The sequence below is a fragment of the Leucoraja erinacea genome, chromosome 37, assembly GCF_028641065.1.
Source record: "Leucoraja erinacea ecotype New England chromosome 37, Leri_hhj_1, whole genome shotgun sequence".
Taxonomy (NCBI): Eukaryota; Metazoa; Chordata; class Chondrichthyes; order Rajiformes; family Rajidae; genus Leucoraja; species Leucoraja erinaceus.
In genome coordinates this window covers 3,213,044-3,230,214 of record NC_073413.1, presented here as the reverse complement: position 1 = coordinate 3,230,214, position 17,171 = coordinate 3,213,044, and the positions used below count along the sequence as shown (strand labels likewise).

The 17,171-nt window shown below is 51.1% G+C and overlaps 1 protein-coding gene across 1 annotated transcript in view; it reads left to right on the top strand.

The window, feature by feature from the left end:
• scaf1 (SR-related CTD-associated factor 1) overlaps positions 1-17,171 on the top strand; it is a 55,581-nt gene that overhangs the window by 30,189 nt on the left and 8,221 nt on the right. Inside the window, 5 exon segments of the mRNA XM_055663085.1 lie at positions 1,798-1,934; positions 5,972-6,108; positions 6,941-8,987; positions 8,989-11,075; positions 16,000-16,073. Coding sequence (XP_055519060.1) covers positions 1,798-1,934; positions 5,972-6,108; positions 6,941-8,987; positions 8,989-11,075; positions 16,000-16,073 — 4,482 coding nt within the window.

The following is a 17,171-nucleotide window of genomic DNA, read 5'->3' as shown; positions in this document are numbered from 1 at the left end:
GGTGTAATTGTAAAAAAACGTCCCTGGTGTGTGCGGGGATCGCTGTTCGGTTTCCTCCCACACTCCAAAGATGTGCACGTTTGTAGGTTAATCGGCTAGGTACAAGCGGAAATTGTCCTTGGTGTGCAGGGATGGTTGGTCAGTGCGGACTCGGTGGGCCGAAGGGCCTGTTTCTGCACTATCTCGAACAAAAAAAACACGAGGACTGTCCGTCTTGTTTTCCAAATTTCATTCAGTCAGTTGAATACTACAATAATAGACAGGGGGAGCCAGGTGTTACTGGGAGGCAGCAGTAGGCACCAAGTCTGCAGCCGGAGTCAGTTCCTAAGACAATTCTGTGGTTGTGAGACGGTCGATAGTCTGAAGAATGAATGAATGAATAAGAATGAATGAATCAATCAATGTTTATTGGCCGAGTATTCACATACAAGGAATTTGCCCTGGTGCTCCGCCCGCAAGTGACAACATGACATACAACATGACAGTTATGGGTCTGTCCCTTTTAGGCGACTGCAGGAGACTTTGCAGTCGTCGCATGTTCATAGTCGTGAGGAGTTGCCCCATTTTGGGAACTAGTCGCGGCCTCATTATGGTCGCCGAGAATTCCGAGAACGAAGTTGCCTTGGAGATTAGCGAGAATTCTCAAACCGTATGTGGGTTGCCGGGCGGTCCTAGTGGGTTGCCAGGAGGTCAAAGGTTCTCTGAGGTTCTCGTAGGTTGGAGCCGGTGCTGATTGGCGCATTGAGGGGGGGGGAAAAAAGTAAGCAGTAGTTTTCAGAACCAAGGAACCGGCCGGTAATGTTAAATATCCACCGAACTTCACAGCCGTGTATCTCTGGCTTCTTAAACATTGTCTCTACTCCTTCTCCATCCTCCCCCCTCTCCCCCCCTCTTTTAAAGGACTTACCGTACACCATCTTAATTACAGCGCCAATCTTCCTGTTCATTGTGGTGTGTGTCTGTATCACCTTGGTTTTGCACCGTGGGAATTTTTTAGACAGCGCTCCCCCGCTTGCCCTGGCCCCCGCCTTGGCGATGTGTGTTGTGTGTGTGTTCCGCTCTGACAGTCGCCATCCAGTTCCCGGTTTTTCAGGCGACTGCCGGCAACTTGACAGTCGCCGGCAGTCCGCGGAAAAATCGCCTAAGTGGGACAGGCCCATTAGGAATGACACATAAAACATTTGTGTCGATCTCCGGTGCTCCTTCGAGGAAGCCACTCCGTGCTCGTAGTATATCCCAATTGATTATATTGATATAATAATAATTAAAAACTTTATTACGGACTCGAGGTCCAGACAAGGGGCGACATTACATTAAAAAATGCATTGCATATTAAAAATATATCATAAAGTACATGTAAAATCTTAGTATATCACATAAAAGCATCATAAATAATAATTATACATAAGTTAAAAATCCAGATTAAAAGAATGATCAATGTCCTACAACGAGACAACGATACCAGTGTCTCCACAGTTGGGATTCATAGCGTGTAGTGCCAACCCTTATGTTTGACAAGGCCACAATAATTACATTTTTAGAGTCATTTATCCTGCAAATGAATTTATACAAGTGATTTCTTAGGATCGCTCCTAAAGTACCGACTCCTGCAGCCACAAACATATTACTGGCACTACACCATCTAGGTTTCCTTAGCAGTGTTCTCATGGCATCGTTATATATCTCACATCCCCTTACTTTCTCTTTAAAAAAAATGTATTCATTGCCTTTTGAATGAATTTTCTCTGACTGGTTCCACTGATCACCTTTGCTCTTTGTATTCTCTCCCTTTTAAAGGAGAAAGAAGTGGTGTCGGTTTTGCTGTCCCATCTCACCAGTGCTCTACAACACATCGGATCCACGTACGGAGCCACACTGCAGGCACGGCTGACTCCAGAGCCAGAGTCTGCTGCCGATCTGGGACCCTCTTATTTGTAAGAACCATTTATTGTAGTCATTTAGTCCTGTCGAGCAAGCTGCCTCTTTCCTGTCTTCTTCCCATCCTCTCCGTTCATTTTTAGTCTTGTTCAAGATAGTGAAGTGAAGTGAAAGCCCTTTCACCTCGAGCTGTCACAAGCTCTTTTAGTTTAGTTCAGAGATACAGCACGGAAACAGGCCCTTCGTGTCGACCAGCACTATCCTACACGCACTAGGGGCATTTTATTTTACCAAGCCAATTAACCTACAAACCAGTACATCTTTGGAATGTGGGAGGAAACCGAATATCTCTGAGAAAACCCATGGGTACAAACTCCATACAGACAGCGCCCGTAGTCAGGATCGAACATGGGTCTCTGGTGCTTCCCCGGGCGGGGGGGGGGGGGGGGGGGGGGGGGGGGGGGGGGGGGGGGGGGGGGGTAAGAAGTCACAAAGTGCTGGAGTAACTCAGCGGGTCAGACAGCATCTCTAAGGAAAAGGAATAGGTGATGTTTCAGATCGGAACCCTTCTTCAGACTGTCCTATTAGACCTGAGTTCCTATCAAATATATTTCTCACCGAACCTTAAACCTGTGACCTGTGGTTCCCAATTCTTCTACTCAGGGCAAAATATTCTGTGCATTTACCCGATTTATTCCTCTCATGATTTTGTACACCTCTATAAGATCACCCCTCATCCACTTGCGCTCCATGGAATAAAATCCTAGCCTGCTCAACCTCTTCCCATAACTCAGGCGCTTGAGTCCTGGCAACCTCCTCGTAAATCTTCTCTGCACTCTTTCCAACTTGGCAACATCTTTCCTCTAACAGGGTGACCAAAAACTGAACACACTGCTCTAAATGCGGCCTCACCAATGCATTGTACGACTGTCACATGACCTGCCAACTTCAACACTCGTTACTCTGACTGATGAAGGCCCAAAGTGCCGACGGTCTTTTTGACCACCATATCTACCTGTGATGCCACTTCCAAGGAACACTCCACCTGCACTCCGAGATCCCTCTGCTCTGCAACACTCCCCAGAGCCCGGCCATTCACTGTATAGGTCCTGCCCAGGTTAGAGTTCCCAACGTGCAACACCTCATATTTTTCTGTAAGGGCCTTGCTGCAAATTATGACAGCCATCTTCACTATCTCGAACACCACCCACTTTAGTGTCTTCTGCAAAATGGCTAATCATGCCTTGTACGTTCTCATCCATATCATTGATATAGACAGCAAATTATTGATGTAGACCACAGATCATTGATATAGACCACAGATCATTGATATAGACGACAAATCATTGATATAGATGGCAAATCATTGATATAGATGACAAATCATTCATATTGATGACATAGATGACAAATCATTGATATAGATGACAAGTCATTGATATAGATGACAAATCGTTGATATTGATGACAAATCATTGATATAGATGACAGATCATTGATATAGATGACAAATCATTGATATAGATGACAGATCATTGATATAGATGACAAATCATTGATATAGATGACAAATCGTTGATATAGATGACAAATCATTGATATAGATGACAAATCATTGATATAGATGACAAATCATTGATATAGATGACGTTGATAAATCATTGATATAGATGACAAATCATTGATATAGATGACAAATCATTGATATAGATGACAAATCATTGATATAGATGACAAATCGTTGATATAGATGACAAATCGTTGATACAGACGACAAATCATTGATATTGATGACAAGCACCTGCCTCAACCACTGACACCGAGTGAATTATTCACCTTTTGTTTCCATGTGAAAGAAATTGTTCAGCCTCATCCTAATTCCAAAGAGGCATGACTGCTGCAAGAAAAATAACAAATTGAAGGTAGATACAAAATGCTGGAGTAACTCAGCGAGCCAGGCAGCATCTGGAGAAAAAGAGCACTTGATGCTTCGGGTCGGAACCCTTCTTCAGACTGTCTGACGCGAAACGTCACCTATTCTTTTTCTCCAGAGGAGGTCATTGAGGCAGATACTAGTTGAGGCTAACAGGTTTGAGAAACATTTAGTCACAGATAGAATAAGTTTAGAGTTATATGGACCAAATGCAGGCAGGTGGGACGAGTGTAGATGGGACGTGTTGGTCAGTGGGGGCGTTGGGTCAAGGGGCCTGTCTCCACACTGCGTCACTCTATGACCGTGTAACTCACCTATCCGTGTTGGCTCTGCAGTCATTATTACACTATCTCAATGACAATCTATCTGTCTGAAATTTTCAGTTGAAACCCACACCTGCCAGCTTTCTCTCCAGCACAGCACTTCATCTCCACTCCACTTTGTGTTAGAGTCTGAAGAAGGATTTCATCCCGAAACGTTGCCTATTTCCTTCGCTCCATAGATGCTGCCTCACCCGCTGAGTTTCTCCAGCACCTTTGTCTACCTTTGATTTTCCAGCATCTGCAGTTCCTTCTTAAACACTTTGTGTTAAGATTTGCTACCAGCTATTTCCCCTGAATAGCCAGGCTCTGTTTTTAAGATGGGCCCTATATATTGGGGGACTTATCTCGGGGAGACTGTTTCTCCCCCTCCACTTAGTCAACACTTTTTAGTCATGCTTAAGCATATTTATTTAACTTGCTCCACCACTTCCAGTTACGTCTTTAGCTACCTAGAACCCAAGCCTGGAATTCCTTCCACAAACCTTCCCTCCCCCCCCCCCCCCCCCTATTCCTTTCCATTCATATTCTTGCCATAGAGGGAGAACAAAGAAGGTTCACCAGACTGATTCCTGGGATGTCAAGACTTTCATATGAAGAAAGACTGGATAGACTCGGCTTGTACGCGCTAGAATTTAGAAGATTGAGGGGGGACCTTATAGAAACTTACAAAATTCTTAAGGGGTTGGACAGGCTAAATGCAGGAAGATTATTCCCGATGTTGGGGAAGTCCAGAACTAGGGGTCACAGTTTAAGGATAAGAGGGAAGTCTTTTAGGACCGAGATGAGAAAATCATTTTTTACACAGAGAGTGGTGAATCTGTGGAATTCTCTGCACAGAAGGTAGTTGAGGCCAGTTCATTGGCTATATTTAAGAGGGAGTTAGATGTGGCTAAAGGGATCAGGGGGGTATGGAGAGAAGGCAGGGACGGGGTACTGAGTTGGATGATCAGCCATGATCATATTGAATGGCGGTGCAAGCTCGAAGGGTCTATTTTCTATGTTTCTATAAAGGCCCTTCTTGCAACCTCTTAAGTGAGTTATTGCTTTGAAGAATTCATCCTCGAATTAATTCAAAAGGGGGCGCATTACGTTACATGCAATTGTTATATGTTGTATCTAGAGCTGTCTAAATTGATGATCCATAGCTTGAAGCCCAAGCCACTGAGTTGTTTTGTTTCTTATTTGATGTTTTTGCAATTGTGGGCTCTAAAGATTAAAAAAAACTGGAGCTGCTTGGATAATTTATTGAATCAATTGTAAGTTAAGACACCAACATTGAATCATGTCAATGATTTGGGGTACATGAATTAAATGAGTAGAAAGCGTGATTTAAACATAAGAGTCATAAGAGATTCATTAATTCATTCATACAGCGTAGAAACAAGCCCTTCGTGTACAGGAAGGAACTGCAGATGCTGGTTTAAGCCAAAGTGACACGAGGTGCTGGAGTAACTCAGCGGGGCAGGTAGCGTCTCTGGAGAGAAGGAATGGGGGGCGTTTCGTGTTGAGCCCCTTCTTCTTGTTAGGGTGGCACGGGTGGTGCAGCGGTTGAGTTGCTGCCTTACAGCGAATGTAGGAGACCCGGGTTCAATCCTGACTAGGATTACTGTCTGTACGGAGTTTGCACGTTCTCCCCGTGACCCATGTGGGTTTTCTCCGAGACCTTCGGTTTCCTCCCACACTCCAAAGACGTGCAGGTATGTAGGTTAATTGGCTTGGAAAATGTAAAAATTGTCCCGAGTGAGCGCGGACCCGGTGGGCCCGAAAGGGCATGTTTCCACACTGTATCTCTAAACTAAACTAAACTCTTTGTTGTCTATGTTGGTGTCTTGTCCAGTGGCAGGTTGGAGCCAGAAAGCACAGAAGACGCAACAGACTTGCACGAAGATGGCGTCTCCACTCTCGGCATCCGCTTTGTCCGCCACCCCAGGTTTCCTGTAAAGAAAGATCAGACCTGGAGATACAATAAGTCAGGTGAGGGAAATATTCCTCCTGTTCGTTCGCCCCTTTTATGCACACGCGCGCGCGCGCGCTGATGGAAGGTTTCAAGACGGACGCCTGCAAAATTCATCTCACCTTGTGCTGCAGTCAAGGCTGAGGTTCTCACTGCATGATAAGATGCATTACACTCCCGTCCTCTTTGCATCACTCCGTGGATGTTGCCAGGACTCGAGGGCCTGAGCTATAGGGAGAGGCTGGGCAGGCTGGGACTTTACTCGTTGGACTGCTGGTGGCTGAGTCTCCCCTTATGGAGGTGCGTCACATCATGAGGGGAATAGTTAGGGTGAATGGATGAGATAGGGTAAGTGAGTCCTTCACTCAGGGTAGGGAATCAACCAGAGGACATGGGATTACGTGAGAGGGGAAACATTTAATAGGAACCTGAGAGACAGAGGGTGGTGGGTGGATGGAACGAGATACTGGAGGAGGTGGTTGAGGCTGGTACCGTAACACCATTTCAAAGATATTTTGACAGGAAAGGTTGAGAGGGATATGGGCCAATGCAGGCAGAAGAATAAGGGGTAAGCCATTTAGAACGGAGACAAGGAAACACCTTTTCTCACAGAGAGTGGTGAGTCTGTGGAATTCTCTGCCTCAGAGGTGGTGGAGGCCGTTTCTCTGGATACTTTCAAGAGAGAGCTAGATGGGGCTCTTAAAGATAGCAGAGTCAGGGGACATGGGGAGAAGGCAGGAACGGGGCACTGATTGGGGATGAATGGCGGTGCTGACTCGAAGGGCCGAATGGCCTACTCCTGCACCTATTGTCTATTGATTGTTGTTAACTTTTCTTTGTTTTTCCTTGCAGCGTCCGCTGGTTTCTCGCCTTCTTTGCAGCGGGTACCACCTCACAGCATCATAAGGGAAGCTCTACCGTACAGGGATTGCTTATGCAACGGTGGACTGTCCAGCAGTAGGAACAGTGGCAACCATTACATGGGAGCCAAACAGACAAGTGACGGCTTGGGCTTGTTGGATTCGTACATTCTTTCACCGGCGTCCTTGGACTGTTTGAGACGAGGGTTACTGAGAAACATGGGCGGTCTGGAGCGATCAGGAACGTTGGGGGGCTCGAGAACGACAAGGACAGAGAAGAGTGGCCAGGCAGCGGCGACGGACTTGACAACACCGGTGTTCTCCCCGGCCACCGACTTGGCGATGAGAGGAAGGCTGGATCCGTTGGGGGTCGAGCTCGGCTGTCCATCGCGGAGAAGCGGCAGGCTCAGTCCGAGCACGGGGCGAAAGCCGGCTGCCAACTCCCCTCTGCACAGGCTGGTGGGTCACACCCAGGGCTCGCATCCTTCGGAAGGAGTCGCTTGGGGCTTGGCCCTTGGCAATGGTGGCGGCATCTCCAACGGGCAGCAAAGACCATTGAACGGCGGAGGTTGCTCCAACTCCGGGAACCAGCCCGGCTCCTCCAGCATGTCTCAGACGTGTCCCGACAAGGCAGAGTCCAGCTCGGTCCCTTGCCACCAGGGCGTCACCAATCGGATCAGTTGCTCGGACAGCCGCCTGCGGCCCGAGGCCTACGACCCCTTCAATCCGACAGACGAAGAGAATATCAACGGGGGGTTCCTGGGCGGCGACTTTTCCCCGAAGGAGCGGACGGGCTTGGAGGAGGAGGAGGAGGAGGAGGAGCCCGAGGAGGAAGACGAGGAGAAGTACGACCCCTTTGACCCGACGGGTTCCATCGCCAGCTCAAACAACCTGAGCCCCATGGGAGACGAGTCGGAAGGCGAGCTGAAAATTGTCAGCGACGCCGGAATGAGCGAGGAGGAGGAGGAAGAGGAGGAGGAGGAATGCATGAGCCCCGAGTACGAGATGGAGCCGTCTCCGGAATCGCCAGCGTGTGTGTCGTCGGATGTGGAAGTGCAGGCGGGCTGTGGGCACGCGGCCAAGTCTAATTTAGAACCGGACGTTTACAGTTCTCCAGAGTACCGAGACCTAGAACCCGAGCCCCCGGCCAACTTTGGCCAGGGGTTGAGCTCCATAATGGGAGGAGAATTTGAAACAGATACCAAGTTCCAGCGTGAAACACAGCTTGACAACATCTCCCAACCAGACTCCGACTCGGTTGACTTCGACTTTGACGCTCGTTCCCCGAGCGAACTCATGATAGACGAGACGGTCGGCGCGATGCTCGAAGACGAGGAGGAGCCCGCCTCGCCACCGGCCGCCGCCGCCGCCGTGGATTTTGGCTTCGCGCGCAAACCCGACCCCAAGATGGAGGCCAAGACCTCGAAGGCCGCAGAGAAATGGGGCCACGCCGCGGAAGGGGGCGGCCCGTGGAAAGGTGAGCCGGGCAAAGAGGCGAGCTTCAAAGCAAAGTCGAGCGCCAGTGCCGCCGAGCAGCCCAGACACCAAGCGGCCTCAGAGTCGCAGAATGCCCCGAGGTATCGGAAGGACTCCGAGAGGACCGCTCCCGAGCCGGCCGCAGCTCGGCAATTCCAAAGCCGACCGGCGGAGAAGACGGGCTCGAGCAGCCGGGTTGTCTCCAAGTCGGCGTCGAAGCAGAAGTCGCGGGCGGAGACGACACGGGCGAAGGATAAATCGGGCGGCAAGGCGCACTCCAAGGCGGAGCACAAGAGCAAGTCCTCTTCCACCGCCAGGTACCACCACAAATCCCACCGCACCGTCGAGAGAAAAGACAACCTGGTCTTCACGGTCAACGTGTCCAAGTGGCCCGAGGACGCACATACGTACGACGACTCGGAGATAGAGGAGGGCGAGATTGTGCAGCAGGATGAGGAGAACTTCAGCCCGGCCAGAGCCTTCCGCACCCGCGGAAGAATCTTCGAGCGCCTGCGAGGAGTTGAAGGGGACGACTTCATCTCCCTCCATGCTGACTCGGACGAGGGGGGCGCTGCAGATAGACCTGGGCGAGAACTCCACCGAGGGAGGGCGGAAGAAGTTGGATTGCCGGAGGAAGGTGCCGGACCTGCAGCGGGAGAAACTCCCCAAACACTCCAGGTCACCGGCCGAGTCCAAAGGCCAGTCCGGCTCGCATTCCGAGTCCAGCTCCCGCAGCCGGAAGAAGCGCAAGCGGGAACACAAGAAGAGCCGCTCGAAGGACCAGAAACGCTCCCGGTCCCAGTCCCGCGAGCGCAAGAGGTCCACGTCCAGATCCAGGTTGCGGATCCATCACAAGAAGTCCCGATCGAGATCCCGGTCGTGGGAGAGGAGGAGGTCAAGCTCACGGTCGCGCCATAAGGTCTCGCGGTCCCGCACCCACTCGAGGGAGCACCGCCGGTCACGGTCCTGGTCGCCTTCCATCAGCACCAGCGTGTCGGCGCTGGGCTCCATGAGGGCTTCGGCCGAGCGGTGGAAGGGGCGGCCCCCCCAGGCGAGGGAGAGCGGGGCCTTCCACCGCTCCCGCTCCAGCAGCAAGTCCAGGAAGGAGAGGCGCAAGAAGGAGAAGCACCGCGAGCTGGAGGCCGCCAAGCGGCGCAGGCACTCGCGGTCACGGTCCAAGGAGAGGCCGCAGAGGGAGAAGAGGCAGCCCAGCCCTTCCCCGCACAGGCCGAAAGAAAAGAACGAGAAAGAGAAGGACAGGAGCAGAGAGAGAAACCCTGTCAGCGAAAAGAAGCACGAGAAGGCAGCAAAGGGGAGAAGGGACAGCAGGATTGTGGTTCCTCCTTCCATTCAGGAGCTGAACGACGATGACATATTGATCAAGGCCCGCTCCATCACCAGGACAATTACCGTCAACACAGGAGAGGCCATGGTAGACCATGAAGAGTCGATGGAGGTGGCAGTCCTCTCGCCAACCCGGGAGGGCTTGTACGACTCGGACGATCTGGGCTTTGAGAACAGCTTCTCCGATGCGGAGCCGGCGGATCACCTGCAGGATGCCAGGCTGCCCGGGAAAGGTCCGGACGGCAAGAACGAGCGGCGGGGCCTTCACGAGAAGAGCCACCGGGCGGGGGAAGCCGGCGCCAAAGCGGCCAAGGTCAAGGAGCGGAAGAGAGCCCACCCGGAGGAGAAGGCAGTCAAGGAGAAGCGGCGGAAAAAGCTGGGCGACGGGCAGAAGGTGGGGGCGGGGGCGGGGGTAGCGGCGGCGGCGGCGGCCACCGCGGCCGACAGCCTGAAGGCGGAGAAGAAGGCGACGAAGGAGCACCTGATGGGCGGCCAGTCCGGGAAGAAGATGAAGGCGCCGCCCAAGGAGAACAAGCAGCAGGTGCCGCGGAAGGTGAAGCTCCAGTCCAAGGTGGCCGTCCTCATCCGAGACGGGGTGACCTGCGCCGCCTCCATGAAGGAGGACCGCGGCAAGGGCGGCGGCCTGATCGGCGTCAAGTTCAGCCGCGACCGGGAGAGCCGGTCGCCCTTCATGAAGACCGAGGACAAGCACCACGAGCCGAAGGCCGGCCGGCACCGCGCTGCCGACGTCCCGGAAAACAAGGGGGCGCCGATGCGGCCGGCAAAGGGGAAGGCCGCCGTCAAGCCCCGCTTGGCGGCAAAGAAGGCCAGAGCCCCCAGCGGCAAGGTCAAGGGGTCGGGCAAGAAGAAGAAGGAGGCCAAGCCCAAGGTTGCCCTGAAGAAGGCGCCCAGCGAGAGCGGCGGAGGCGGCGGCAGCAGCAGCAGCAGCAGCAGCAGCAGCAGCAGCAGCAGCAAGAGCTCCAGCCCCTTCAGGATCAAGGAGGAGCTGCTGTGGTCTTCCTCGGAGAAGTCCGACGACAAGCCCGCCCTGCCCAGCCCCGTCAAGGAAGCGGTGGAGCTGGGCCTCTCCCCACTCTCGCAGATCTCCGAGACCACCTCGCAGCCCATGGAGCCGGCCTTCGTGCCGAAGGAGCCGCCGCTACACCAGCCCCCGCCCCCACCACCCCCGCAGCAGCCGAAGGATTACCACGAGCATATCGACACTTCCAAGGTCAACGGGGACAAGCCGCGGGCCGTGGGCAAACCCTTGTCCTGGGACCTCCAGACCGGAGGGGGAATGTTAGCACGTGAGTAGTCCTTGGCAACAAGCAGAACTGACCTCGAGCTTTCCTCCCGTACGGTGGAGCAGCGGTAGAGTTGCCGCCACAACGCGAATGCAGCGCCGGAGACCCTAGGTTCCATCCCGACTACAGGCGCTGTCTGTACGGAGTTTGTACGTTCTCCCCGTGACCTCCGAGATCTTCAGTTCCCTCCCACGCTCCAAAGACGTGCAGGTTTGTAGGTTAATTGGCTTGGTAAATGTACAAATTGCCCCTGGTGGGTGTAGGATAGTGTTGGTGTGCGGGGGTCGCTGAGTCAGCGCGGACTCGGTGGGCCGAAGGGCCTGTTTCCGCGCTGTATCTCTAAACTAAGCCTCTGCCTCTGTGCCTTTTTCTATGGGAAGGAGTTCTCACCACCCAGTGATAGAAACATAGAAATTAGGTGCAGGAGTAGGCCATTCGGCCCTTCGAGCCTGCACCTTCTCCCGTCACCACCGGTCCCCCTTCTCTTGGACTCTACCCTCCCTAGACCTTTTCATTTCCTACTGCCGGAAAGCACATCAACCGTCTCAACTTTTCCACTCTCCTTACCTACTCTAACCTCCCCTCCCCACCCACAAAAGTCTAAAGTAAACATCGTCCCATAACAGCGCAACCAAACCTGAACACACCTGGGGGCCAGTCTGATGCAGGGACTGGACTATCCCTCCATAGATGCTGCCTGACCCATTCATTTCCCCCAGCAGTCTGTTTTTGGCTGAGTCAACGTTCATCTATTTGGAACGTGACGTCGACAGATAGGCACAAAAAGCTGGAGTGACTCAGCGGGACAACCTTTTGTGTCTATCTTCGATTTTAACCAGCATCTGCAGTTCCTTCCTGCACTAAGTTTAGTTTGGTTTGTTGTTATCATGTGTATAAGCCGTATTAAAAATGCGGGGCTGTACCATAGAGAGACACAAAATGCTGGAGTAACTCCGCAGGTCAGGCAGCACCTCTGGAGAACATGGGTAGGTGACTATTCGGGTCGGGGCCCTTCTTCAGACAGCAAAAAGCTTTTGTTTGCGTTCTATCCAGTCAAAGATAAAACTACTCATGAATATAATAGATAATAGGTGCAGGAGTAGGCCATTCTGCCCTTCGAGCCAGCACCGCCATTCAATATGATCATGGCTGATCATCCCCAATCAGTACCCCGATCCTGCCTTCTCCCATATCCCCTATCTTTAAGAGCCTTATCTAGTTCTCTCTTGAAAGTATCCAGAGAACTGGCCACAATCAAGCCATCCACACAAATCCAATCAGGCACTAAAAAGGAAAAAGGACATGTTGTGTAAAGATATGACTGAAGTCTGATTAAAGATGGTCCAAAGACCTCCAATGAGGTAGACGGGAGGTCAGGGCCGCACTCGTAACTTATTTGACGATGGTTCAGTTACCTGATAACAGCTAGGATGTAACAGTCTAGGAAGGAACTGCAGATGCTGGTTTACACCAAAGATAGACACAAAATGCTGGAGTAACTCAGCGGGTCAGGCAGCACCTCTGGATAAGGCAACATCCCCTTTGATGTCTGGTTTTCACACCTTACACTTCCTTATCTCTGTATCTCCCTCTCCCCTGACTCTCAGTCTGAAGAAGAGTCTCGACGTGAAACGTTCGGCCAGCGATCACCCCCATGCACCATCAGTGTCCCACACACTGGGGACAATTTATAATTTACAAAAGCCAATTAACCTACAAACCTGTGTACGAAGGAACTTCAGGTGTGGGAGGAAACCGGAGCACCCGGAGGAAACCCACGAGATCATGGGGAGAACGTACAAACTCTGTGAGCAGTAGCACCCGTGGTCAGGATCGAACCCGGGTCTCTGGCGCTGTAAGGCAGCAACTCTGGCGCTGTAAGGCAGCAACTCTACCGCTGCGCCACCGTGCCGCCTCGTTTAATCAACAGCAATAAAATACGTTGAAATCCATATGTGACCTCTGTGGAGTGAATGGACAGGCAGGACCTGAAACGTCACCTGTCCATTCCCTCCGCAGATGCTGCCTGACCCATTGAGTTCCTCCAGCACTTTGTGGGTAGACAAAAATGCTGGAGAAACTCAGCGGGCGAGGCAGCATCTGTGGAGCGAAGGAATGGGTGACGTTTCGGGTCGAGACCCTTCTTCAGACTGATGTGGGGGGCGGCGGATACAGTGGGCTGTGGGAGAGCTGGGAAGGGGAGGGGAAGGATGGAGAAAGCAGGGACTACCTGAAATTGGAGAAGTCAATGTTCATACCGCTGGGGTGTAAACTACCCAAGGGAAATATGAGGTGCTGCTCCCCCAATTTGCGGTGGTCCTCACTCTGGCCATGGAGGAGGCCCAGGACAGAAAGGTCGGATTCGGAATGGGAGGGGGGGTTGAAGTGATGAGCCACTGGGAGATCAGGTTGGTTATTGCGAACTGTGCAAAAGTGTTGGGTGAAACGATTGCCAAGCCTACGCCTGGTGTCACCGATGTAGAGCAGCTGACTTCCAGAGCAGCGGATGCAATAGATGAGGTTGGAGGAGGTGCAGGGGTACCTCTGCCGCACCTGGAGAGACTGCTTGGGTCCTTGGATGGAGTCAAGGGGGGAGGTAAAGCGACACTTTGTGTTCTGTGCTCTAGACTGCTCATGGCTTTACCTGTTCCTCAGCATCGACTAATCGGTAGTAAAGAAAGCAAACTCAATGCAGGCATTTGTCTCAAGAGGGCTTGTATACAAAAATGGATGCAATGCTGAGGATCTGTAAGGCAGCATTTGGAGTTGTGAGCAATTTTGGGCACCATATCCGAGGAAGGATGCACTGTTTTCTTGCACTATTCCCCACGGCGCTCAGCGTCCAGCAATCCATTGATCTCGACTTTAACTACTCCAATGGCTTCTCAGTTACATAGAAACATAGACATAGAAAATAGGTGCAGGAGGAGGCCATTCGGCCCTTTGAGCCTGCACTGCCATTCATTTGTGATCATGGCTGATCGTCCCCAATCAATAACCCGTGCCTGCCTTCTCCCCATATCCCTTGATTCCACTAACCCCTAGAGTATCTAACTCTCTCTTGAATCCATCCAGTGACTTGGCCTCCACTGCCCTCTGTGGCAGGGAATTCCACAAATTCACAACTCTCTGGGTGAAAAAGTATTTTCTCACCTCAGTCTTAAATGGCCTCCCCTTTATTCTAAGACTGTGGCCCCTGGTTCTCGACTCGCCCAACATTGGGAACATTTTTCCTGCATCTAGCCTGTCCAGTCCTTTCAGAATTTTATATGTTTCTATAAGATTCCCCCTCATCCTTCTAAACTCCAGTGAATACAAGCCTAGTCTTTTTCAATCTTTCCTCATATGACAGTCCCGCCATCCCAGGGATCAATCTCGCGAACCTACGCTGCACTGCCTCAATCACAAGGATGTCCTTCCTCAAATTAGGGACAGTTAGACACGCACAATCGCCAGCAATGGCCTCATCACATTAGTAACTAAAATATCCACTAAAATTCTCCCAAAGATTGTAAACATTGTCTTCCCAGTCATCATAACTCCCCCCCCCCCCCCCCCCCCCCCCCCCCCCTGCTTTTAGGAGATTGAACAAAAAAAAAACCCATCAGATCAAGCAGCAACTGTGGTGCCAAATGGAGTATGTCAACATTTTGGATTGAGAACGTGCATTGTTTCTGGTGCTGCTTGTCCTGCTGAGTTGTGCTCAGCATCCTATTTCTTGTAATAAATAAAACCGTGCTGGAGTATTTCATCAGCCAAGCAGCACCTCTGGAGGACCTGGGGGTCTGAAGGAAAGTCCTGACCTGAAACATCACCTATCCATGTCATCTAGATATGCTGAATAATAGACACCAAGTGCTGGAGTAACTCAGCAGGTCAGGCAACATCTCTGGAGAAACTCTGTCATCAGCCTGAAGAGGGACCCCTCCATCCTTTTTCTCCAGAGATGCTGCCTGACCCTGCAGAGTTACTCCAGCACTTTGTGCCTGTCTTCAGTATAAGCCAGCGTCTGCAGTTCCTTCCTGCGCCATTATTTCTATAGCCACCTGTGCAAGTCCGTGGAAGAACGCAGGGAATTGTGTGAGGATTAGAGATAAAAATTGATTAAAACCATCTCCGTTTCCATTGTAACTTGCGTCCTAACATTTGCATGCCCCTAACTTCAACTAATACCGTATATCTTCAGTATAAACTAGCACTTGCAGTTCCTTTCTATACTTCTCCAGAGATGCTGCCTGATCTGCTGATTTACTCCAGCATTTATTTTTATTTTTATTTTTTTTTGGTAAACCAGCATCCGCACTTCCTTGTGTCTCCACCTTGTATTTTTTTTGGTCTAGATTCCAACCTACAGTCTCTCTTGCCCTCTATACATGGGTCTAGCCAAGGCTTGACTGTGGACCTCTTAAGCCAAAATGTCTGATTTATCTGTAAGGTCTCCAAGCCCTTGTAGTCTCAGCACAGTTATTCCAAAGCCTCATTGCCGCCTTAAAGCCCTGTCCCATGGTTTATTCAGTCTCCCGAGTTTAAAAAAAATCAAACTCGTGGTAAGCACGGAGAATGAACGTAGCGGGTGCGTCGGAGCTCGGGGACGTCTCTCAGCGGCTCGTAACGCTAACGGCAGGTACTCGGGAAGACTCGCTAACGGCAGGTAAGCTCGGGAAGACTCGTGAAGATTTTTCAACATGATGAAAAATGTTCACGAGAGCCCCGAGTACCGACGAGCGGCCATTACCGTAAATCTCCGAGTTCGAATCAGGGCAAGATTCGGGGGAGCTCTCTTGGAATGAACTTGTGGAATAGGGGTTTAACACTGCCTCAATTTAGACGTTGCAGCAGCCTCTATATATACCACTGGTTATTGACTGTGAGGTGAGATTTCTTCCATCTGAATGTAATTTTGGGACTTTGCCTTTTGTGTTTCAAGTTACTGCACTGCTGTTCAAGATGGAGGAAGCCAACCGAGCAAAGGCCCAGGACTCTTTCCAAGCAATCACACAGGTACTGTCGCCTAAAAAATGTGCCTTCAAATTCCCTCTGCAGCACAGAGGTTGGGAGGTCGTGTTGCAGTTTTGTAAGACGTTGGTGAGACTGCATTTAGAGTATTGTGTGCAGTTCTGGGCACTATGTGGTAGGAAAGATGTAGTCAAGCTTCAAAGAGTTCAGGGAAGATTTATGAGGGCGTTGCCATAACTAGAAGGTCTGAGGTAAAGGGAGGGGTTGAGTAGGTCGGGTCTCCATTCCTTGGAGCGCAACAGGATGAGGGGTGATCTTATAGAGCTGCATAAAATCTCGAGAGGAATAGATCGGGTAGATGCACAGAATCTTTTGACCAGAGTAGGGGAATCGAGGACCAGAGGACATAGGTTTAAGGTGAAGGGAAAAGATTTAATAGGAATCTGAGGGGTAACGTTTTCACACAGAGGGTGGTGGGTGTTTGGAACAAGCTGCCCGAGGAGGTAGTTGAGGCTGGGACTATCCCAACGTTTAAGAAACAGACAAGTACATGGATAGGACAAGTTTGGAGGGATATGGACCAAGCGCAGGCAGGTGGGAACTTGTGTAACTGGGACATGTTGGGCAAATTGGGCCCAAGGGCCTGTTTCCACGCTGTATCAATCTATGAATCTATGACTATCCATTAGAACTGCCGCCACCTCTGAACTCGGGCAAAGTCGGTTGTTTCTCTCACACACCTGTGGATCCTGAACCTCCTCTTTAGTCAGAAGGTGGTGAATCTGTGGAATTCATTGCCGCAGTTGGCTGTGGAGGCCAAGGCAATGGATATTGTTAAGGCGGAGATCGACAGATTCTGGATTCAGGGGTTATGGGGAGAAGGCAGAAGAATGGGGTTGAGAGAGAGAGGAAACGATCAGGCATGATTGAATGGCGGAGTAGACTTGATGGGCCGAATGGCCTAATTCTGCTCCTAGAACATGAACATATGAATGTACCACACCTGGGTATCCAGCTGCCAAAGGCCCATGATTGGTTCCGTCTCTGTCTCTCATACAAGGCGAGTGACACCTGATAGGAACTAAAAGCATCATGTAAGACTCTTATATTAAAACGTCAAGTGCTGGAATTGTGGTCAGGGCG